The sequence below is a fragment of the Parambassis ranga genome, chromosome 18 (genome assembly GCF_900634625.1).
Source record: "Parambassis ranga chromosome 18, fParRan2.1, whole genome shotgun sequence".
Taxonomy (NCBI): Eukaryota; Metazoa; Chordata; class Actinopteri; family Ambassidae; genus Parambassis; species Parambassis ranga.
This window is the reverse complement of record NC_041038.1, coordinates 12867643-12887450: the sequence shown is the minus strand read 5'-3', so window position 1 is coordinate 12887450 and position 19808 is coordinate 12867643. Positions and strand designations below refer to the sequence as shown.

The window sequence follows — 19808 nt, the reverse complement described above, 5'->3', positions numbered from 1 at the left end:
CGCTGGACGAGCATCCTCACAAACTGGAGTCACGGTGGATTACCAGAAGAAACGTGCAGGTAATGATGTGAAAGAGCAGCTCGATAAGTCAGAACAACCTGTTCTGATTTTCTGGAAGATGAAATCAACTCAATGCTAAAAACAATGTGCAGCAAAACAAATAAATAAGCTTCTGACCCTCCTGTCCCACAGGGGGCGCTCTGCAGACAGTCCAGAACCAATGGAGTCCAAACACTGAACGTTCATGGAGGTGTGTGTGTTTCAGCTCTTCGCCTTCTGACATTAAACGCGGCCTGATGGACTCTGACCCCCCCACGAGGAGTGAGGAGGACCTCTCAGTCCACCAATCAGACGCACCCAGAGTCGCTGCCTTCGACACAGCTCCTGCTCTTATTTTGGGCTCACTTCCTGTGCTGCAGTATTAATAGTTACAGGAAGAAGGAGCAGGAGGTGAACACAGCAGACGTCCCTCCTTCACTCCAACAGGCAGCCGTGTAATCACAGCCGGACCAAACTCATTACTTGTTTCAGTGCATTCCTGTCCCCGCCCACAGGGCCATGACCTGACATTACTGCTATTGTGTGTGGCTAATTCCCTGCCCCCCCCCCCCTTCCCTCCGTCAATTTCCCATCAGCCACTCACCTTTCACCGTCTCTCTCCCTCCGTCCTCACAGACTCCATTTCCTGTGGTCTTTCGCGGGTCACTCGTCTCATTCTCTTCACGGGTCACATGGCTTCGCCTCCGACTGCCAGGGAGAAAAAACACATTTAAAACCAGTGGGTTCTGGAGTTCCTTTAATTAGGTGGTACCAGGCAGCAGCTCTGTCTTTGTCCAGTCATGTGAAGTGAACATCTGGGGGAGCGGCGCTCACACACAGCTCTGTGATTCTTTAACAAAAGCACCAGGACTGACGAGGCGTGAGGAGCCGGAGAGGCCCGAGAGCCTGCTCAGGAGAGAGGACCCAGAACCTCAGACAGCCAGGAGGCCCAAACATGGCTGCACCGCAAAAACAACACAACCATCCATCATGAACAACCAACACAACCAAACACAACACAACCATCCAACACGAACAACCAACACAACCAAACACAACACAACCAGGAGCCGGAGAGGCCTGAGAGCCTGCTCAGGGGAGAGGTCACGAAAAGGACCGAAGAACCTCACACAGCCAGGAGACCCAAACAACCAACCAACAGAACCAAACACAACACAACCAAATATCAGAATCAGAATCACTTTACTGATCCCAGGGGGAAGCTGCTTTCATCCCAGCTGCTCCATGTATACTAAAAAAAACAGGTTAGAAACATAAAACAAGGTGAAGAAGTAAGAGTAAAATAAAAATAAAACTTAATAAATTCTAAACATGAATAAACATTCAAGTAAACTCCAGGCGAGTGAAGACTGATCATATATAATACAACTCACACAAGCTGAAGACTGGCTGATGAGTCCTCAGGAGACGAAGAAGAACTGAACTGTTCCTCAGGTCTCTTCAGCTGTCTTCCAGTCGAGGACAGCCCTTTAAAAAGTCTCCTTTGAAGGCTGAAGTGATGAGAGGTCTGTGCAGAGGTTTACTGCTGGAACTCAGCTCATGCAGACAGCAAACTTCAGCTCTGACGGTGCCTGCATTTACATTTAATTGGCCCTTAATTGGACCTCGGTGACGTTGCACTGTGTCCTCTGTTGATGGCTACTCAGCCAACTTTGCCCTTCTTCCCGTCATGGCAACCAAATGTCAGCGGGCTGCTAATAATACCAGTGACCTTAGCGGCTCCAGCTCTGTTTGCAGAGGCTAATTTCTCCAAACTGAGCGCGCTCTGATTGAAGATTTTAAGGTTGGATCAGTCACAGCTGCTGCACGTTAACACGGCTGTCACACAGTGAGTCTGTTCACCAGAGCTGGTTCATTATGGGTTAACAATATGACGTCTGTGGGAAGATGACATCATCATCAAAGTGTCCACAACACCTTTTGTTACACATCATGTGAAGAAATAACAGCTGTGTCAACCATGAACCAGACAGCTCACCTTCCTCCATCCTCCAGGCCTCCATCCTTCCTCCAGGCCTCCATCCTTCAGGCCTCCATCCTTCCTCCAGGCCTCCATCCTCCAGGCCTCCATCCTTCAGGCCTCCATCCTTCCTCCATGCTGGCTCCCCTCTTTCTCCTCCCACTCATCGGCACCTTCACTCCAACGTGCTGCAGTCGCTCCCATCCGGGCCGTGCAGAGACCTTTGGAGGGGCTCAAAGTGAAAAGGGGGCACATGGAGCATGGATTTGAAACATCTTACAGAAACACACCTGACGATATAACTGGCTGGTGTCCTCCCTGCTGAGCGTCCCTGGCCAGCTGTGATGAAGAGGAGTGCGTCACTGTGGACAGTGCAGGAAGTCCTCTTGATTGTTCTGGTAATAGACTGCAGGAGAGTCGCTGAATTGTTTTCTGAATGACTTCGTGTGGGACGGATAGTCAATTTATTTCTAATTTAAAGCCCTGATCCTTGACTGCAGCGCACAGCCTCCACCTCATGTGCTCTTCCTCACACACACACACACACAGCACTGCATGTGTGAGGGTTTTAATCAAGCCGTCCTACAAAGAGGAGTTTAACAGTGGAGCCTTTGTGGCGGGCTGCACCATTTCCTCAAACAAAGCTCCTGCACGACTGTCAAAAGGTACAATCTTGTACCTTTTATGAGATTGTTCAATTACTGAAAAAAGAGGTTCAGTCAGCTGAAATTACATCTCATAAAGGCTGTCACAACTCCAGAGAGAGCTAATCATCTTTCAGAAGGCTGACTCAGGCAAAACCAGCCCGCCGCCGCCGCCGTGTGCTCACACACACTTTACCTGGTCACACTCCGAAAGTTTCACTGCGCTGCTGGAGCTGCAGACCAGCAGTGTGTGTGTGTGTGTGTGTGTGTGTGTGAGACATGTTACAACTCAGAGACATGGCTACAACGTACATCTTTAGGAGTCATTTACGAATGAATACAGTCACAAAGAATCATGTTATCGTTTCATATCTGACCAGCTGAGAGACCCAAAATCATCCGATCAATCTTTTACAAATACGATTTTAAACGTTGTAGCCAGTAACGTTCAATGACTCTGATATGAAACATCTAAAATTAATTAATGGTTTTACACCTTTAATCTGAAACAGACGCAGCACAGACTGAGAGTCTGTGAACATGAGCTTAACCTCACTGTCAGACCCGGTGCATTCTGGGAGCTGCACAGCTCTTCACCTCTGTGTTCTTTGGTCACAAACAGACCCTCGTTTCATTTTAATTGTTACGTTCAGAATTTCTGGACTGCAGCATGTTTTAATGGAGGAGCTCCGTCATCACAGCTCCCACAGAGCCGCCTCAATCAAAGATCAATTGTCCATTAATCTTTGTCATCACTGTGATCCGTTCATCCGTTCCAGCAACTGGTGATGTCTGGGGAACACATTCATCATCGCGCCTCCAACCTCCAAATTAAACCCTGTCATAAATTATCACAGAGGTGCAACAGAGCTGGCAAATTCTTTACACTTAATCAATATTCCAGGCAATCAATGCAAATTATCTGTGTGCGTCGTGCAGACAGACCGAGCTCAGACTGCTCACAGTGCATCGTCCAACCAGGCCCTCAGCAGCAGGAAAATGGAAGCAGTTGAAAGGTGACAGTGACCAGAAAGAATGAAACATGAAGGAGGCGGGGCGCCGCTTGAGTTTAAGGTACCAGTTGGTTTTATTATAACAATGCACACTCCATAAGCAAAAAAAGCCTTGGCATCCTGCAAAAATCGACGTCACGCCGCCGGAGCCGGCGCGCCACTGGGCCGCCGCCGCCCGCCCACACATTATTATTGCAAAGGGTCACTTTCAGTCAAAACTCATCGGCAAACAGAAGGACATAAAAAAATCTGTGATTACATAAAATATGGGTCGATCCATCTTTGTATAGTGGGAGATACAGTTTAAATGCAAACACACACAGTAAAATAAAACACTGGAAAATATGTGACCCATGACAGAACAAAAGTGTACATAACTGAATCATCATCTAGGCTAAACTCTTTAAAAATCACTGAAGACTAATCATTATTGGTGTTTCAATAATCAATCAATTTGAGGCTGTATCAAAAACTGTAAAAAAATTTGAAGGAGATTTCTTCTGAGTTAATTTCTGGGACTCTCTGTCGTCTCGTCTCTGACCTCTGACCCCTGAAATGTGGATGTCTGTACAGTCTCGCACACGTGTCCAAGAGGGACCGCCTCCATACGTACAAAAATAATTATCCCTGTCCAAAATGACCTGCAGGCTGTTCTTCCTGTTCACACGGCAAAGAGGCGCCGCTACACTCAGGGAAATGAAATCCATCTAAAACCCCGAATCGCCTGGAACCGACCGGTTACTGCTGAGGGGTCGGCGCTGTGGGACAGCAGTGTAACACAGATGCATTCAGACCACTGGAAAAAGGCGTCCTGTCTCCAAAAATGACTTTTGTTCACTTTAATCTGAGAATTATTACCTTTTCTTTCCAGAATTTTGAGATTACTCAAAATTTCGATATTAAAAATCAGAATTTGGACTTTTTTTCCTGGGAAAAGGTTTTTTTAATAAAAAATTCGGGGGAAAAGTTTTTTTTTTTTTTACAGCGGCTCCAGCCACTTTCTGCAGGAACAGTGTCCTGCAGGTTGTTCTGGTGAGGCGGTCCTCTCCTCCTGATTTTATCCAGCACCCAAAAAATATAAGAATCTATCAGAACCACATATACAGTGAAATTTAAAACAAAGAAATTATTTATTATTCATCTCTAAATCTTTTTTAGGCTACCTTGTTATTCTCATTTTTACTAGACATGTGAATAAGGATAAAACAGACAACTAGTGTTAAAAGGCAAACCGTATTGAATCTGAATAGACATTCACACACACAGACTCACACACAGTCACACACAGACTCACACACACACACAGTCCTCCTGTCTCGTCTGCAGGGTGATCACAGATCCTCCTCTTGCAGAGAATCTCAGTAAAAACGAGTTGTTGGCGGCGTCTTCTCATGTTTTGAATAAGAAGCAGAAGAAGAAAGGTCGTTCGGCTTCAGTCCAGAGAGAAAAATAAAGATCTTGGGGATAAAGATGCAAAAACCAAAAAAACTAAATGAATTCCAGTAACCAAACCAAAGGAGAAAAACTGATGGATGCTGGGAGGGGAGAGCTCGTCTCCCAGTTCCTGACCGACTGGTCGAACCGAGAGCCAACGTGACGAGAATTTGTTTGTCGTAGGCCACCGCAGTAGCTGGGCTACCACGGAAACAGTAGTCCCTCCCAGCAGTTTCAACCGATCATCCCATCTGTGCCCCACCCAACTCCTTCCTCCCCCTCCCACAGTTCCCTGTAGCTGTTTTGTACTTTAGCACCTCTTGTCGTCGCTCCCTGTTAATGTCCAGACAGACAAACACCAGAATGGAAACTGTCACAGTTCCTCAGGCGTCCTCTCCCTCCGCCCTGTCACGGGGGAGGGTTTAACAAGTCTTAGGGCGGCACATAGGGAGGTGGAGATCTGTAGGGAGTCATGTTCTTAGGACGGGAGCCCTTGCCCTCCATGGGAGTGGTGAAGGGAGGCGGTGGCTGGTAGGGAGGCGCGTTGGGGTCCTCGTCTCGCAGAGCTGTGTACTCCCCCAGCAGCTCCTGGTTGAGGGGAGTGGTCTCTGGTGTGGCCACATTGGGGTATTCAGGGGGCGGAAGCGGGGGCTTCTCTTCCTGGAGAATCAGGGGCATGCTGGAGGACGGAGGGGGCTTGGAGTCATCCAGTTCGTCTGCAAAGATAATGGGCACCCCCTTTTTGATGAAGGTGGCCTGGTCCTCGATGGTGAGCTTGCCCTTTCGTTTCTTCCTGTAGCAGATCATTGCAATGATGCCTGCTATTAACAAGATGGCCGCCACCACCACAGCCGGGATGACCGTGTGGAGATAGACGTCGTCTGTGCTGTGCCGGCTCGATCCCAGACCCGGAGTGACCGCTGGAGGCTCTGGTATGTCGATCTCCTGCGGTGGGATGAAGGAATAAGTTCTGCAGCTTGCCCTTCCCTTCACCTTGACATCCAGCGGTCTGAACTCTGGCTCCATGGAGTATCTGAAGGTCTGTGAGGGTCTCCCGTCAGCATTGGCGAGCTTCCTGCTCATAACGGTCAGCTGTTCCTTCGGACATGGGTGCTGCGGGAGGCTGGTGTTTGTCCACTCCACCACAATGGACCCTTTGGTGATGTTCCGCAGACTCACTGTGCTGCTGTTGCGGTCCCCTAGTGCGTATGCCAGCTTCTTGACCAGAAGGATCTTCTTGTGGATGTCGTTTGTCAGAGACCGTGGCTCCCCATCAAAGCGGGCCGTAAATATGACGGGGGTTTTGTCATTGGCAGGCCAGCGGTTCACTCGGACCTCGAAAGCATCGATTGCATTCAGGCCTCCTTTGTCGGTCGCCTGCATGAAATATTCATGTTTTCCCACATGTTGGACATCTGGCAGGCCATAGAGGAGCTGGTTGGTGGCATTAAACTGGATCCAGGATCCCTCTCCAACCACTTCATTGTGGTTCTGCCTCAGGGTGAGACGGAGCTTATCTGTGGTTCCATCCTCCATATCAAAGAAGGTATCCAGTGGGATCTTCACTTCAAAGTAGGTGCCCACCAGGGCATTGATCTGGTCGATGGGGTTACGGAGGGTTGGCTTTGAATTGAATGGATCCGGACTAACAGCAGGTGTTGTTGGGGTCCGCCTGGACGGCTTGGTTGTGGTGGTCTTGGGCTCTCTGGTCGTCAACGGTGTAGTTTTGGGCCTCTTAGGTTTCTTGGGTGGTCTTCGGGTGGGGGGGACTGGTGTGGCAGTAGCTTCCACATAAGTAGGCCTGGTCATGGTTGGGTGGATGGAAATGGTGCTGGTACTCTCCATCACCTTTGTAGGTGTTGGCGGTCCCGTGGTTGGGGTATGAGCGATAGGATCCCGCACTCTGAACGTCGGCTTGCCTGGAAGGGGAACGGGGCCTCGTACAGGTGGAGCAGAGCTTTCAGTCGGTGCAGCGATAGAGGGTGAGGAGAGGGTAGGGATGATCCTCACTGGAGGCTCCACCACAGATGTTGGAGGAAGCACCGCCAGGACGGGTGTTGGAGTGTTGTTCAGCTGCCGCCTCACTCGCTTAGGGACGTGAGGCTTCTTGTTGGCAATGTGCCAGCCCACCACAGGGTAGCCCAGCCTGGCGGACATTGTGCCTTCCTTCGCAGGATCCTGGACGCTGTCGATGTTTGGGACCGTGCTCTGGTCCAGTGAGCAGCCAAGCTTCCAGGACAACAGAGCGCCGTTCTCCACCACCTGGAGGGACAGGAAGGGTTTGAGTCACTGCACTGGTTCTGTCAGTCCTTCTCATTTATCATTTTGAGTTTTCTTGACTCACCTTTTTGGCGTTCCCAGGTCCGGCCATGAACGCAGACATGTCGAACAGCCTGTTGTTGACAACAGGGAGGATCTTCATGTGCTGGAGTCCCACACCAGAGAAGCTTCTCATGTTATCCAGGAGCTTCACCCTCTGTTCTGAGCTCATCTTGGTCAAGTCTGCATCCAGGATCACCGTCAGCACGGTGACTGGTTCCTCGTTGCCACACGTGAACGGCTGGACATCCTCCTCTGCGGGAGCGTGGTTGGACGCAAGCTGGGCTGGATCTGCATCCTGGTGGTCTTCAGGGTGTACCTCGATGGAAAACACCTCTGAAGAGGATGAGGATTTAGTGCGGTTGGAGATGGACACAGAGATGTAGTGGACGCCTTTATCCTCATCCAAAGGTAGACCCTGCAGGATCCTGCTGCTGTCGTCCCAGTGCAGCCACGCGGGGAGGGAACCCCGACCCAGCTCTGAGATCTGAAACACAGAGAAGAGCGTTCGCATGAGACGATGGAGGGACGAGTTCAGAGGCCAAACGTCTGATCAGAATGAAAATGTGAGAGCTGTGATATATTTATATATGAACTCGGATTTATATTTTCAAATGTTGGCCGGCAGATCTGGGCATTTGGTTCTTCTGTTCTGTACAGCTTCAAATAAAAGGAGATTTATGCAGTGACATTTGTGGGCAGGTGCATGTGAAGCCGGGGATCCGTTCACACATGGATGAATCAATCTTTTCCACTCACACACACACACACACCCAAACACACACACACAGACACAACACACACAAACATACAGAACACACACACACATACAGACACTACAAATGTGCTCTGAATTGTAATTTAAACCCGACTAAAATTAAAACAACTCGGCCAATTACACGGTTGGGGACGTCCCCCTGGCAGGAGGCTGATGGAGAGAAATGGATCACAGGGGAGTGACAATGCATCCACACACATAAATCCAGAAAGAAGAACAAATGCATCCTCTGCTCCGCGGCCCTACAAGTTAATTCTGTGGCTAATAAATCCTGGTTGATAAATTATGTAGAGGCAGCGCTCCCAAGACACATCATTAATGCTCTAACCAGCACACAGGCAGCGCCGGGGGTACACACAGACACACACACACACACACACAGACACACACACACACAGACACACAGACACACACAGACACACACACAGACACACACAGACACACACACAGACACACACAGACACACACACAGTTGCAGACATATATATTTCATTAGACATTCAGTACACATCCACAAAAATCTACACACAGACACACACACAGCCATGAGCCGGGCTTTTTATAATTATCCCCTCATGAGCAGCAATTCCTTCCCAAAAAAAAAATGACCACACCGTCTCCAGCGTTTTTCTGAGAAATACTTGGATCCTTTTTTGCAGAAGCACAATGCCACAGTGGACATGTCCACAGGTTATATTTATGTCCTCCTGTCCCAGGTCTCCTCCTCCTCCGCCCCCTTTCTCTGCTGTCATTATTTCAAAATGTCATTATCAGAATCTGACAGTCCCTTTCGCCGGCAGATAAAAGCTCATTTCTGAGGCGCTGATGTTGGGAAGACGAACCTCATCTGAGATTGTCAAATTCAAAATGATTACTGTGGGAAGCACAAATACTGTTTACAAATCAGGGCAAATATGTAATTATAGATTAGAGACAAACACACGGGACGGTTGCAGCTGACAGCAGCCTCCTGTATCACCGCCTCTCCGCTGTAAGTATTTATTCTCAGACCTACACTAAATATCACCGAGGACGACAAATCCAACAGCCCTGAGCTGTGGGTGGGGCTTCACAGCTGATGTCAGCTGACCCCACAACGTTACAGAGGCATCTGTAACCAGACAGTTTTGGGCTGACAGTAGGTTTATTCCTGCTGTGCGCTCGGACGGCTTCACTTCCTGTCTCCGCCGTGGAGCCGCTGCTGCCTGGTTCTACCTCAGGAAATTCTTCATTTGTTTTTCCTTCTTGTGAACATGTAAACAACTTTTAAACCAAACAGAAGCTCAGATCACAGACTCTCTTTTCCCACTTCTCTGTCCTTGTTGTACATCTGCGTGTACAGAAAATCAAACAACAAGAAAGACTAATGTATCTTTAAAAGTCAGCTGTGTTTCATTTAATTGTTTTTCTGGGCTAAACCCTCTGAACATAGAAGACGAATCAAATCACAAAGAAGAAAAACACAATAAAACAACAGGCACTGCTGTCCTCATAAGTGTCATAATTCCTCTGTCAATGACTAAATGAGCACCCTTAAAGGAGAAGGAACTGCTAAGTGTACAGGAAACAGAACGGGCTGTCAGATGTCAGCAGCAGCGAGGAAGGAGCGGCGGCTGCAGGGGAGCGCCTGGCGGCTCAGCGTATCCTCACTCTGCACATTCCCCAAAGCCGCAGACAAAAAGCAACGTTTCTGCCTCAGTGAAGTGTTCAAACAAAAACACAATAGTGTCTTTTAAACTCCTACATGAACCCGGCAGAGAGCGTGTACTTCCCTGCCTCCCCAGCAGAACATGAAAAATACATCAAATCCCCCAAAAATGTCAAGAAAAATAATTCATATCTCCTCCTGGCACAAGGCTGCAGCACCAGGGAGCTTGATGTTTGGCCCTAAAGGTTATCGTACACGCTCACACACACACACACACACCACTGGCAAGGTTGCAGCCTGAGCTCCTGTGAAAAACCTGCATTTTGCAGGATTTATTCGAGCAGCTCAGAGGCCCGGGATGGAAGAACAGAGGCCACTAAACTTCTTTCTGAGAAGCTGCTGAGGTGACGGCAAGGGCAGCGAGACACCACGTCCACAAACAACGCTTCCCTGAGCTGTGCTTTGCTTAGAGGCGTCACAGCAGGGGCGCCTTCAGAAAGACGCAGCCGCCTTCACTGACTTCACGACATTTAGGGATGAGCAGCACAGACAATAATCGTTGATGGCACCAATCGGTGAAGCCACGGACACATGGCAGCATTATGGATGATGTAACCACGGACATGGTGCAGAGGTCTGGCTGCAGCCCCTCCGAACTTAAAAGACTCCTAATTAAATGAAGTAATGATAATCTCATCAAAGCTGCGGCTCGTGTCATCATCTTTTCTCGCGCTGACACGCACATCACAAAGCCACCATGACTATCAGCTCTGTAAGCCTCGGTGACGGCCAACAAACTGGGGTGAAAGCCTGTTTGAAGTCTGCGTGAGTGACAGCCATGAAACACTGGCAGACGTTATCGCCGTCATCATCCCGGTTTTCCTCCTCGCTCCCTCTCTGCCTCCTCAGCTGCTCTGTTTGGAGTTTGAAGCGAGGCGGGGTCTTACAGCCTGGGCAGGAAGTCAGAGAGACGGAGCGCCAAGCAGCCGCCGCGCTGCTGGATGAGGCGGAGGCTGACGGTTTTTATGTGGAAACACGGAGGTGGAAGGAGTTCTGTTCTGCTTTTTGTAGACTTGGTGACTCCTGAGCGTTAGGACAGGTCTGACAAAGGCAGAAAGTGATACACACGGGGGGGGGGGGCAGTGATGCTCTGCAGCAAAGGTCAGAAATGAAGGGTCAAAACCTGCAGTTCCTCCAGTGTCCACTAAAAGCTGGCTCCAAAAGTGAGTCAATCTCCAGAGACCAACATGTTACAACTCCGCAGCAGAAATAGAGGGAACAACAGCTGTTTAAGTCTCTGGGGAGTTTAGTGAACAGCAGTGATGAAGCACGACTCCCTCTCAACTACTGCCCCCTGCTGGTGTGGAGGGTTATTTCACACAGCCACAGAACATACATGCTAGCTGCGGTCTTTCTAATGCATTCAGGACATCACAGCCTCGTGTCCTTCAGTTCTTTGTCTTCATGCTGTGGCACTGATACTGGCTCATATTTCACCTTATAGTAACAACAAAAGGACACAAAGGGACCGAACGGCTCAGGATCGCAGCCAAAATCCTGCATGCTGCTGTCCTGCTTTAACCTGCCTCTGTCTAATGAACTGCCAATATGGCACACACATAGTGGTGCTTTTATCAAAGGCAAGACGCAGCTCTACACACACACACACACCTTTATATCCGCAGCAAACATGCCGTCACAGGCCTCTTTGAGAAGAGAAAGTTCAAAGAATGGGATTTAGAATCAGATCGTCAGATAGAGCGGGATATCGACAAAGACAGGAAGGATGGAGAGGAAGAAAGAGAGAGGTCAAGCAAGAAGAATCAGAGAGAGAGAGAGAAATATCTCAGAACAGGGAGATATTAGGAGGAGGCGGCGAGTCTCTTGGCGGGGAAAGAAAGCGGCTCATTGTTGCAGGAAGAGGAGAACGCAGAGAAAGGAGGCCATTGTTACGGCGCCCGGCTGACAGCTCCACTGATAAACTTCATATCAGAGGAGGTGAAGAAGGACGAGGAGGAGGAAGAGGAGGTGCAGCCCCGGTGATAAGGGAGGAAAACAGGTGAGGGAGGGACGGGGGAGTGGAGTTATGGCAGGAACATGAAAAGAGAATGATGGTATATAACGTACGAGGGGAGGTGAGAAGTGGAGCGAGACCAGAGAAAGCCATCACGGGGCGAGTGAGGAGAGGCTGCATACAGAGAGAGAGAGAGAGAGAGGGATTTACTGGAATGGACGAGTGTTTCCAGTGGAAAATGTGAGGCGAGGGGGAGGGACGGGTGAGGAGCTATAGAACCAGGGATGGGGGGGGTCAGGGGGGGCCAAAAGGCAGTTGGATGTTTATGAGGGGAAATCACTCTTACAGCCTATTTTCTGCTGTTAAAAATTCATTCATGGCCCGAGTCCACAGCTTTAACAAGCCAGGAAAGAGAGGGAGGGAGGGAGGGAGGGAGGAGGAGGAGGAGGAAGACAGAGAGAGAGGGAGGAGCAGGAGGAGGAGAGTAAGACAGAGAGAGAGAGAGAGAGAGAGGGAGGAGGAGGAGGAGGAGAGTAAGACAGAGAGAGAGGGAGGAGGAGGAGGAGGAGGAAGACAGAGAGAGAGAGAGAGAGAGAGAGGGAGGAGGAGGAGGAGGAGAGTAAGACAGAGAGAGAGAGAGAGAGAGAGGGAGGGAGGGAGGGAGGGAGGGAGGGAGAAAAGGAGGAGGAGGAGGAGAGAGAGAGAGACAGATGAGGGAGAGAAGGAGAAAGGGAGGGAGAGAGGAGGAGGAGGAGAGAGAGAGTAAGACAGAGCGAGAGAGGGAGGGAGAGGGAGAGAACGAGGGGGGGAGGAGGAGGAGGAGGAGAGGGAGAGGTGGGCAAAAAGGGAGGAGAGAAAAGGGAAGTGAAGGGGACGTATTATTTGAGGTCAGAGTGGTTTGTGTTCCAGGCTGTAAACATGTTGACTTCTGCTGAGACGTTGGACACTGTAACATGGGAGTCTATGGGAAATGACTCTCTTGTGGAGCCAGCCCCCAGTGGCTGCAGGGTGAACTACAAGTGTTGACACTTCCAGTCTGAGCCTGGAGGCTGCTGCTTCACTGATCATCATCACAGATCAGATCACCGCAAGGCGGAGGCCAACTCATTTCATTTTACACTGGTATGAATCCGTGGCATCAGTTCTAATTTGTATGAATATTTACACGTTTGTGTGTTTAAAGGATAAAATAGTGAAGATGTGTGTGTAGGGCTGAGCTGCTGTTCTTCAGTCAGTCCTCTCATAAACAGTCATTTCACACATTTAACCCATTTAACCCTTCCACTTCCAGGGCCAGAACTGAAGCAGAGCGGTGCGGCCGCAGCGTTCAGCAGAATCCCAGATAAAAACATTCCAGGAAAAATCTACACCTATTAATAGACTGCAGGACGGAGGGCCGTCAGCTGCTGCATGAGGAGGACATGATGAGCAGAGGGGCGTAGAAAGAAAGTGTGTGTGCACGAGGACATGACTGGACTATCATCAACATCAACCTCACACACACACACCACAAATACACTCCTATTATAAAGTCATTAATGGACAAACATGGTTGCCAGGACCTGCAGCTTACTCATGGAGTTCTCCCTCACTCTCTTTCTATGCCTCTCTGCCTCTCTCTCTTCTTTTTGCTCAGTTTACAAAGAACAGCTCAGCAGCCGACAGAAGCTGCTGCTGTTTGATTCCAGCTGTGTGTGTGTGTGTGACAGCAGCTGCTTGTGCCAACATGCAAATATCAAATACAGTGTGTGGGTGTATGAGGTGACAGTGTGTGTGTGTGTGTGTGTGTGTTGTTTATGACAAGGACAACTGGAAGGCGAGCGAGGAGACGAGCACACAGCTTGCAGTCGTCCGAGGAGCAGTCCTGACTTAGCAAACACCACAGAGGCTCGCTTCCTGCTGCGCTACGCTGGACGGCAGCAGGAAGGAAAACAAAGCAGAGTGTAAACAAAGTGCAGCGGAGACAGATGTTGTGTGTGTGTGTGTGTGTGTGTGTGTGTGTGTGTGTGTGCGCCAAGGAGAGAAGTTGAGCTGGAAGGTCAAAGAATAAAATGAATGACTGCCCAAACATATTATACATATCTATACACAGGTGTGTGTTTCTCTGCTAAGAACACACTGTGTGTGTGTGTCTGTGTGTGTGTGTGTGTGTGTGTGTGTGTGTGTGTGTGTCTGTGTGTGTCTGTGTGTGTGTTATCTCTGTCTCAGTGTGTGGACTCTCAGCTTCAGCTCTGACTAATGCTGCAGCCCCACCAGAATTACTCTCCACACTCAGAGAATGTCCTCACCGGCAGAAAAAGTTCTACTACATCTTTACTCTCTGCTGTACACGGAGGAAGGCAGAACAGCCGGAACACACACACACACACACACCTACAGACACACACCTTCTATTCAGCATCTGTTCACGTCTGCACTCACAGGACCGCTTCCTACAGACCAGAAGTTTTACTTTGTGTTCCGCCTCCATCAGTCGCTCCAGCTTTGATTTTCCTCTTCCTTTACAAATCAGCCGAGGTTTGCAACAAATACAGATGAAACTCTGTGAATGCATCACGTGCAACCACATCATACAACATTTACTTCAAATAAACACAAGTTTCTGTCAGCAACCTCCTCAGCAGCCAGCAGGACGCCATGATGGAGTCACTGTGAGCAGCAGTCACATGACCAACACTCAGAGAGTCTGTCTGACCTGCAGCTTCCTGCAGCTGATCTCTGAACACCTGAGTTAGTCTGCACACACTCACACACTCTGCTCTCTGACTGCAGACAGGACGGAGCTGACCAATGAGAACACACTGACTGACCATGTGACAGGAGGGTAAAACAGAAGCCTCCACTTGTTTTGCAGATCATTGTAAAAAGGTTGATTTCTCAGAGGAGGCAGCTCTCAGCAGGAGCTGGGATGAATTGTGCGTCTGCTGCTGTGGGCCACACCAGCCTGCTGTTAAATCCTCTGTGATGTGGATACAATGGGTGAAAAAATGGACAATTAAACACACGTCAGCCAAAGTTAAGCTGCCGTCATTTCTTCTGCAAATAAAAGGAGCCACAATTGGATTTGCACTTTGTTTGCTGCACTCCATTTCCCTCCAACTGTCTTCATCAGCGTAACCCGACAGGCTGAGTGCATCCTCAAAGAATCATCACTCCTGCTGATGAAGAACCCGGCCGAGCCCTCGCTTTGTCCCTAGGTCAGCAATTATCCCCTTTTCCCTCTGATGCTGTGTGAATAAAACATTAGCTATCTTTATCCAGCTAACGAGCTACAGTGGCGACACAAACGTTACATTTTAAACACACTGCTCCGAGATAATGAGAGACATGATACAGAGAGGCCTTTATCTGAAGAGCCTGAAGAGGCGACGCAGGCCCGTCTGTGGGAGAATAACCCAGAACACATCACCAAACAATGGTCTTCCACTTTCTGGACTTTCCCACTGCAGGAACCTCGAGAGCACCGGAACTACTGGGCCATTATTTGTAATCCTTCCTTATTACTGCCTCTTTCAGGGCCATTTTCAGGAGAGACCAAACTAACTACTGAGGGGTACTTGCTTCTGGGTGGCCTCTTCTGGGCGGAGCTGAATGCTGATTGGTTAAACCCGTCTCATGTGGTTATGGCCATATTAAGCTGCAGCTTGCAGCCTGTTATCATGAGTAAAGCATCGTATGAGGTTGATGCTTTCAGTCAATTACAGCGACTACTTGACCCAGCTATCTTTGCTAACTGCTACGTTACCTCCCACATTAACCAATCAAGCCTTGGCTTCGCTTAGTCGCACTGGGAACAGGCCTGCTGGCTCCTGCAGTGGAAAAACACCTCTTTATGTGTGTGTGTGTTTTTTACATCAGGAGTTTCTGCAGCTGGACTGAAAAAAATAAATCACATGAGAGAAATCCTTCAAACAACAGGAGGTGATGAACGAGCGCCTCTCGGCTCATCACGTCTAAATATAACCTGCTTCTGTAACCTTTCAGCAAACCAAATACGGCCTGGCTCACTGTGCCTGGAAAACCAATGAAAGCAGCCCACCGCACCCCCCCACTTTGGGTGACAACCAAGCATGCTGGGCTGGTCCAAAACCTGTGGTTGCTAGGCTACAGACGGACACACCATCACAACATGAGGCATCTCTCCACAATCGCACATGAACAGCGCCCGGGTATGATGTTTGTATCTGAAGCTTCGCCGTTTGTATCTCAAGCTGTTTGTATCTGAAGCTGTTTGTATCTGAAGCTTCGCCGTTTGTATCTGAAGCTTCGCCGTTTGTATCTGAAGCTTCGCCGTTTGTATCTGAAGCTTCGCCGTTTGTATCTGAAGCTTCGCCGTTTGTATCTGAAGCTTCGCCGTTTGTATCTGAAGCTTCGCCGTTTGTATCTGAAGCTGTTTGTATCTGAAGCTTCGCCTCCTCCCTCTCAGCGGCTGTAATAATGTGTGCTGAAGGTCAAACAGAAATCCAAGCCTGACACGAAGGCATCAGTGAGACCAGCAGCCAAACATCCGTCTTACTTTGAAGACAACACAAACACCAAGAATCTCCAAATTATGAATGAATTTGTGGGAGCGTATAATTTGGAACATATGAATCGAGAGGCCTCGCCTGCTGTATGTTTAATTACATAGCAACATGGCCACCACCGCTCTGGTGCCAGTAAACCGATCGCAGCATGCTAGCTTACAGCTAGGGTGACTCATATGTTCTGGTGTGTGTGTGTTTTTATCTTTGGCTCGCCTCCTCCCTCCTGCTCCCTTAATACCAGTTTTCCACTGCGATCCTGCCAGCTAACAGCTTTTTAAAAAGCAGGACAGCAGAGACGACAGATGAGAGCCTCCACAATCAGAATGAAAAGTTCTGAAAGGAGCGAGAGAGTGAACGCTGTGGTCTTCAAGACCCATCAGAATAAAAATGTGGAAGGATTCTAGTAAAAGGAGAAAATTACAGAGAGGAGGAAGAAAGAAAAATAATCGCTGCTTGTGCTGAAAGTGAATCTGCAGAAAGGAGACGGAGAGACGGCTGATGTGGAAGAGACAAACTGAAAGGAAGGGGCAGAGAATGCTGGGTATTAAAGACAAAACTGTAAACGACAGAAAACCAGAGGAGGAGGAGGAGAAAAGGAGGAAGGACTGAGAGCAGTGTAAGTGAGAAGGAGCAGAGGAGAGAGTTAGCTCTCCCACCGAAATGCCCCCAGGGGGAGCGGCCCTTTGCAACAGCAAGCTACTGTCTCCATTCATCAGGAGGGGAGCCGTCCAAACAGTTAGTCGATGTGTTCACACACACACACACACGGGCTTTCCCACAAATATGCATAGGTTTCTGTGTGTGACCCAAACACAGATGACGTGGCCTCGCAGAGCCCGCCTGCAGCGTCCACACTGCCCTGTTAGCACGTCTGCACACAGCGCTCAGTGAGTGGAGGGGTGCAGTGTCACACCTCAGGCACACATGAACCAACGTACAGAAGAACGTCCAGTTATTTCCTGGAATGAGGGAGAGGTAGGCCTGCCAGCGAGCCCATCAGCCAATCAGCTAATTACACTGGTAATTGTGGTAATGAGGCTTTGGAGAGTGCTCGTCTGTTCGTCCTGCAGCTCAGTCCCAGCAGCACCTGCACACAGAAGCTGCAGCATCACAGGCTTCCTGTGGCTCCACTTCCAGGACCAACAGTCTGATGTAAGGTTTTACTTCCTTCAACCAAAAAACATCCACAAATAAAGAGTTCACACACAAAACAACGTTAAAGACCAAACTCCCTGTCCTCCTCAGCAGCCAGCAGGACGCCATGATGGAGTCACTGTGAGCAGCAGTCTCTGCCTGCTCTCTGCCTGCAGACAGGGCGGAGCTGACCAATCAGAACACACTGACTGACCATGTGACAGGAGGGAGGCACGCGCTGCTTGGAGTGTTACAGTGTGTTAAAGCAGATAAAGTAATCACTGACGGAGGGTCCGTGTGTATTTCTGGGCTTTATATTTTATCGCAGGTCCATTTTCAGACTCTTAAAAGCTCCTGCTCTGAGTTTGATGTCCTGCCCACCCGGCTGAGAATCCTCCGCTTGACGTGGTGTGAATGGATAAAAGGTGGAGTATTCACTGACGAGGCTCCGACCGCTCAGCAAAAGGTGAATGGGCAGGCGGGCTGTCACGGAGCGGGAGGCCTCTCAGACTCTGGCAGATTTTCATAAGAAAAGGCCATTAGTATGAGAGCAGCGGCAGGCACAGAAATTGATTTGGCCTTTCGCTCCACAACCTTGAGCACCGACCTTCGAAATACCTGGGGGGAGGGGGGCATGGCGGGGGAGGGGGAAGAGAGCGTTGAAATTTGTAATGAAAGACAGGGCGGGGGAGGAGGGGAGGGGCAGCGGTGCTGGAATTAGAAACTGAGGAGGAAGTAAACAAACTTTGTAGAAGTCGTCTGCGAGTCTTTGACAAGGACGCCACGTATCCCGCTCTCTGGATCTGATCCGTGACCTTTTCCGGTGAATTTTAGACGACGGCGGCTCCTCTCAGGTCAGGAGCTCCAGCCTGTCGCTCCATCTCTCCCTGCCTCTCTGCCTCTTACTTTGCCCATTTTCTTTTTTTTTGGCTTACTTGCCCACGCTGTCAGCTCCTATTGGCTGTAATGGGGCGCCCCCAGCTTACAGTGTGACAGATATAATCAGCTTTCTCGCCTGTGGGATGAATGAAGGAAAGGAGGAAGAGGTGGGAAAGAGCGATGAGAGGAAGATGAGTGGCAGCATTAAAAAATAAAGAGGAGAGGGTGATGGAAGCGAGGAGGGGAAGTCAGAGGAGGTGAATCGATCGAAAAAAAGCAAGGACAAAGAAAATAAAGGAGGTGATGGAGAGGAACAGAGAGCAGACAGCCACGCTGCAGAGAGAACATCGCTCTGCACAGACGGGTCGGCTGAGTTTCATTGGGGCAGTTAAAAGTACATTTTTATGCTGCTCATCGCCGGGAAACTTTGATTGATATGATCTGATGTGATGTGACAGGTGGAAGAAAGAGGAGAAAGTGAAGGGGGTGTGGAGGCAGAGATAGGACTTAAAAGCAGCAGAGATGGAGGCAGACGGGGAGTGAGCGGCAGGATATGAAAGACTGGAATGTGATGGGGGAGATAAAGAGAGAGAGGGAGGGTGGGGTTAAAAGTATAATTAAGAAGAAGGAGAGAGGGGTGGATGAACGACAGGAAGGTGAGAGTGATGACTAGAGAGAGGGATGGAGAGCAGGAGGAGGATATTAAAGGTGTAGCCTGGAGAGAAGAGGAGGAAACGAAGGATGGGGCTCAAAGAGATAACAGAGGCCGAGGGAGGAAAGAGACAAAGTGTGTCTGAACAGCCAGGGAGGGAGGGAGGAGGGGAGGAGGGGAGGGAGGGAGGGAGGGAGAGAGGAGAGGAGGAGGGAGGGAGGGAGGAGGAGGGAGGAGAGGAGGAGGGAGGGAGGGAGGAGGGGAGGAGGGGAGGGAGGGAGGGAGGGAGGAGGGGAGGAGGGAGGGAGGAGAGGAGGAGGGAGGAGAGGAGGAGGGAGGGAGGGAGGAGGAGGGAGGAGGGAGGAGGGAGGAGGAGGAGGGAGGAGGAGGGAGGAGGGAGGGAGGGAGGGAGGGAGGGAGGGAGGGAGGGAGAGAGGAGAGGAGGAGGGGAGGGAGGGAGGGAGAGAGGAGAGGAGGAGGGAGTGAGAGAGGAGGGAGGGAGGAGGGAGGGAGGGAGGAGAGAGGAGCGAGGGAGAGAGGAGAGGAGGAGGGAGGAGGGAGGGAGGGAGAGAGGAGAGGAGGAGGGAGTGAGAGAGGAGGGAGGGAGGAGGGAGGGAGGGAGGAGAGAGGAGCGAGGGAGGGAGGGAGGGAGGAGGAGAGAGGAGGAGGAGGAGGAGGAGGAGGAGAGAGGAGAGGAGGAGGGAGTGAGAGAGGAGGGAGGGAGGAGGGAGAGAGGGAGGGAGGGAG

At 50.0% G+C, this 19808-nt stretch overlaps 1 protein-coding gene across 1 annotated transcript in view; it reads right to left on the bottom strand.

Annotated features, from left to right (window-relative positions):
* Nucleotides 1-3732: 3732 nt before the first annotated feature.
* dag1 (dystroglycan 1) overlaps nucleotides 3733-19808 on the bottom strand; it is a 35165-nt gene continuing 19089 nt past the window's right edge. The window contains exons 3-4 of the mRNA XM_028429061.1: nucleotides 7456-7917; nucleotides 3733-7373 (exon numbers count right to left, since the gene is read on the bottom strand). Coding sequence (XP_028284862.1) covers nucleotides 5544-7373; nucleotides 7456-7917 — 2292 coding nt within the window. The 3' untranslated portion in view covers nucleotides 3733-5543. The remainder of the gene's footprint in view (nucleotides 7374-7455; nucleotides 7918-19808) is intronic.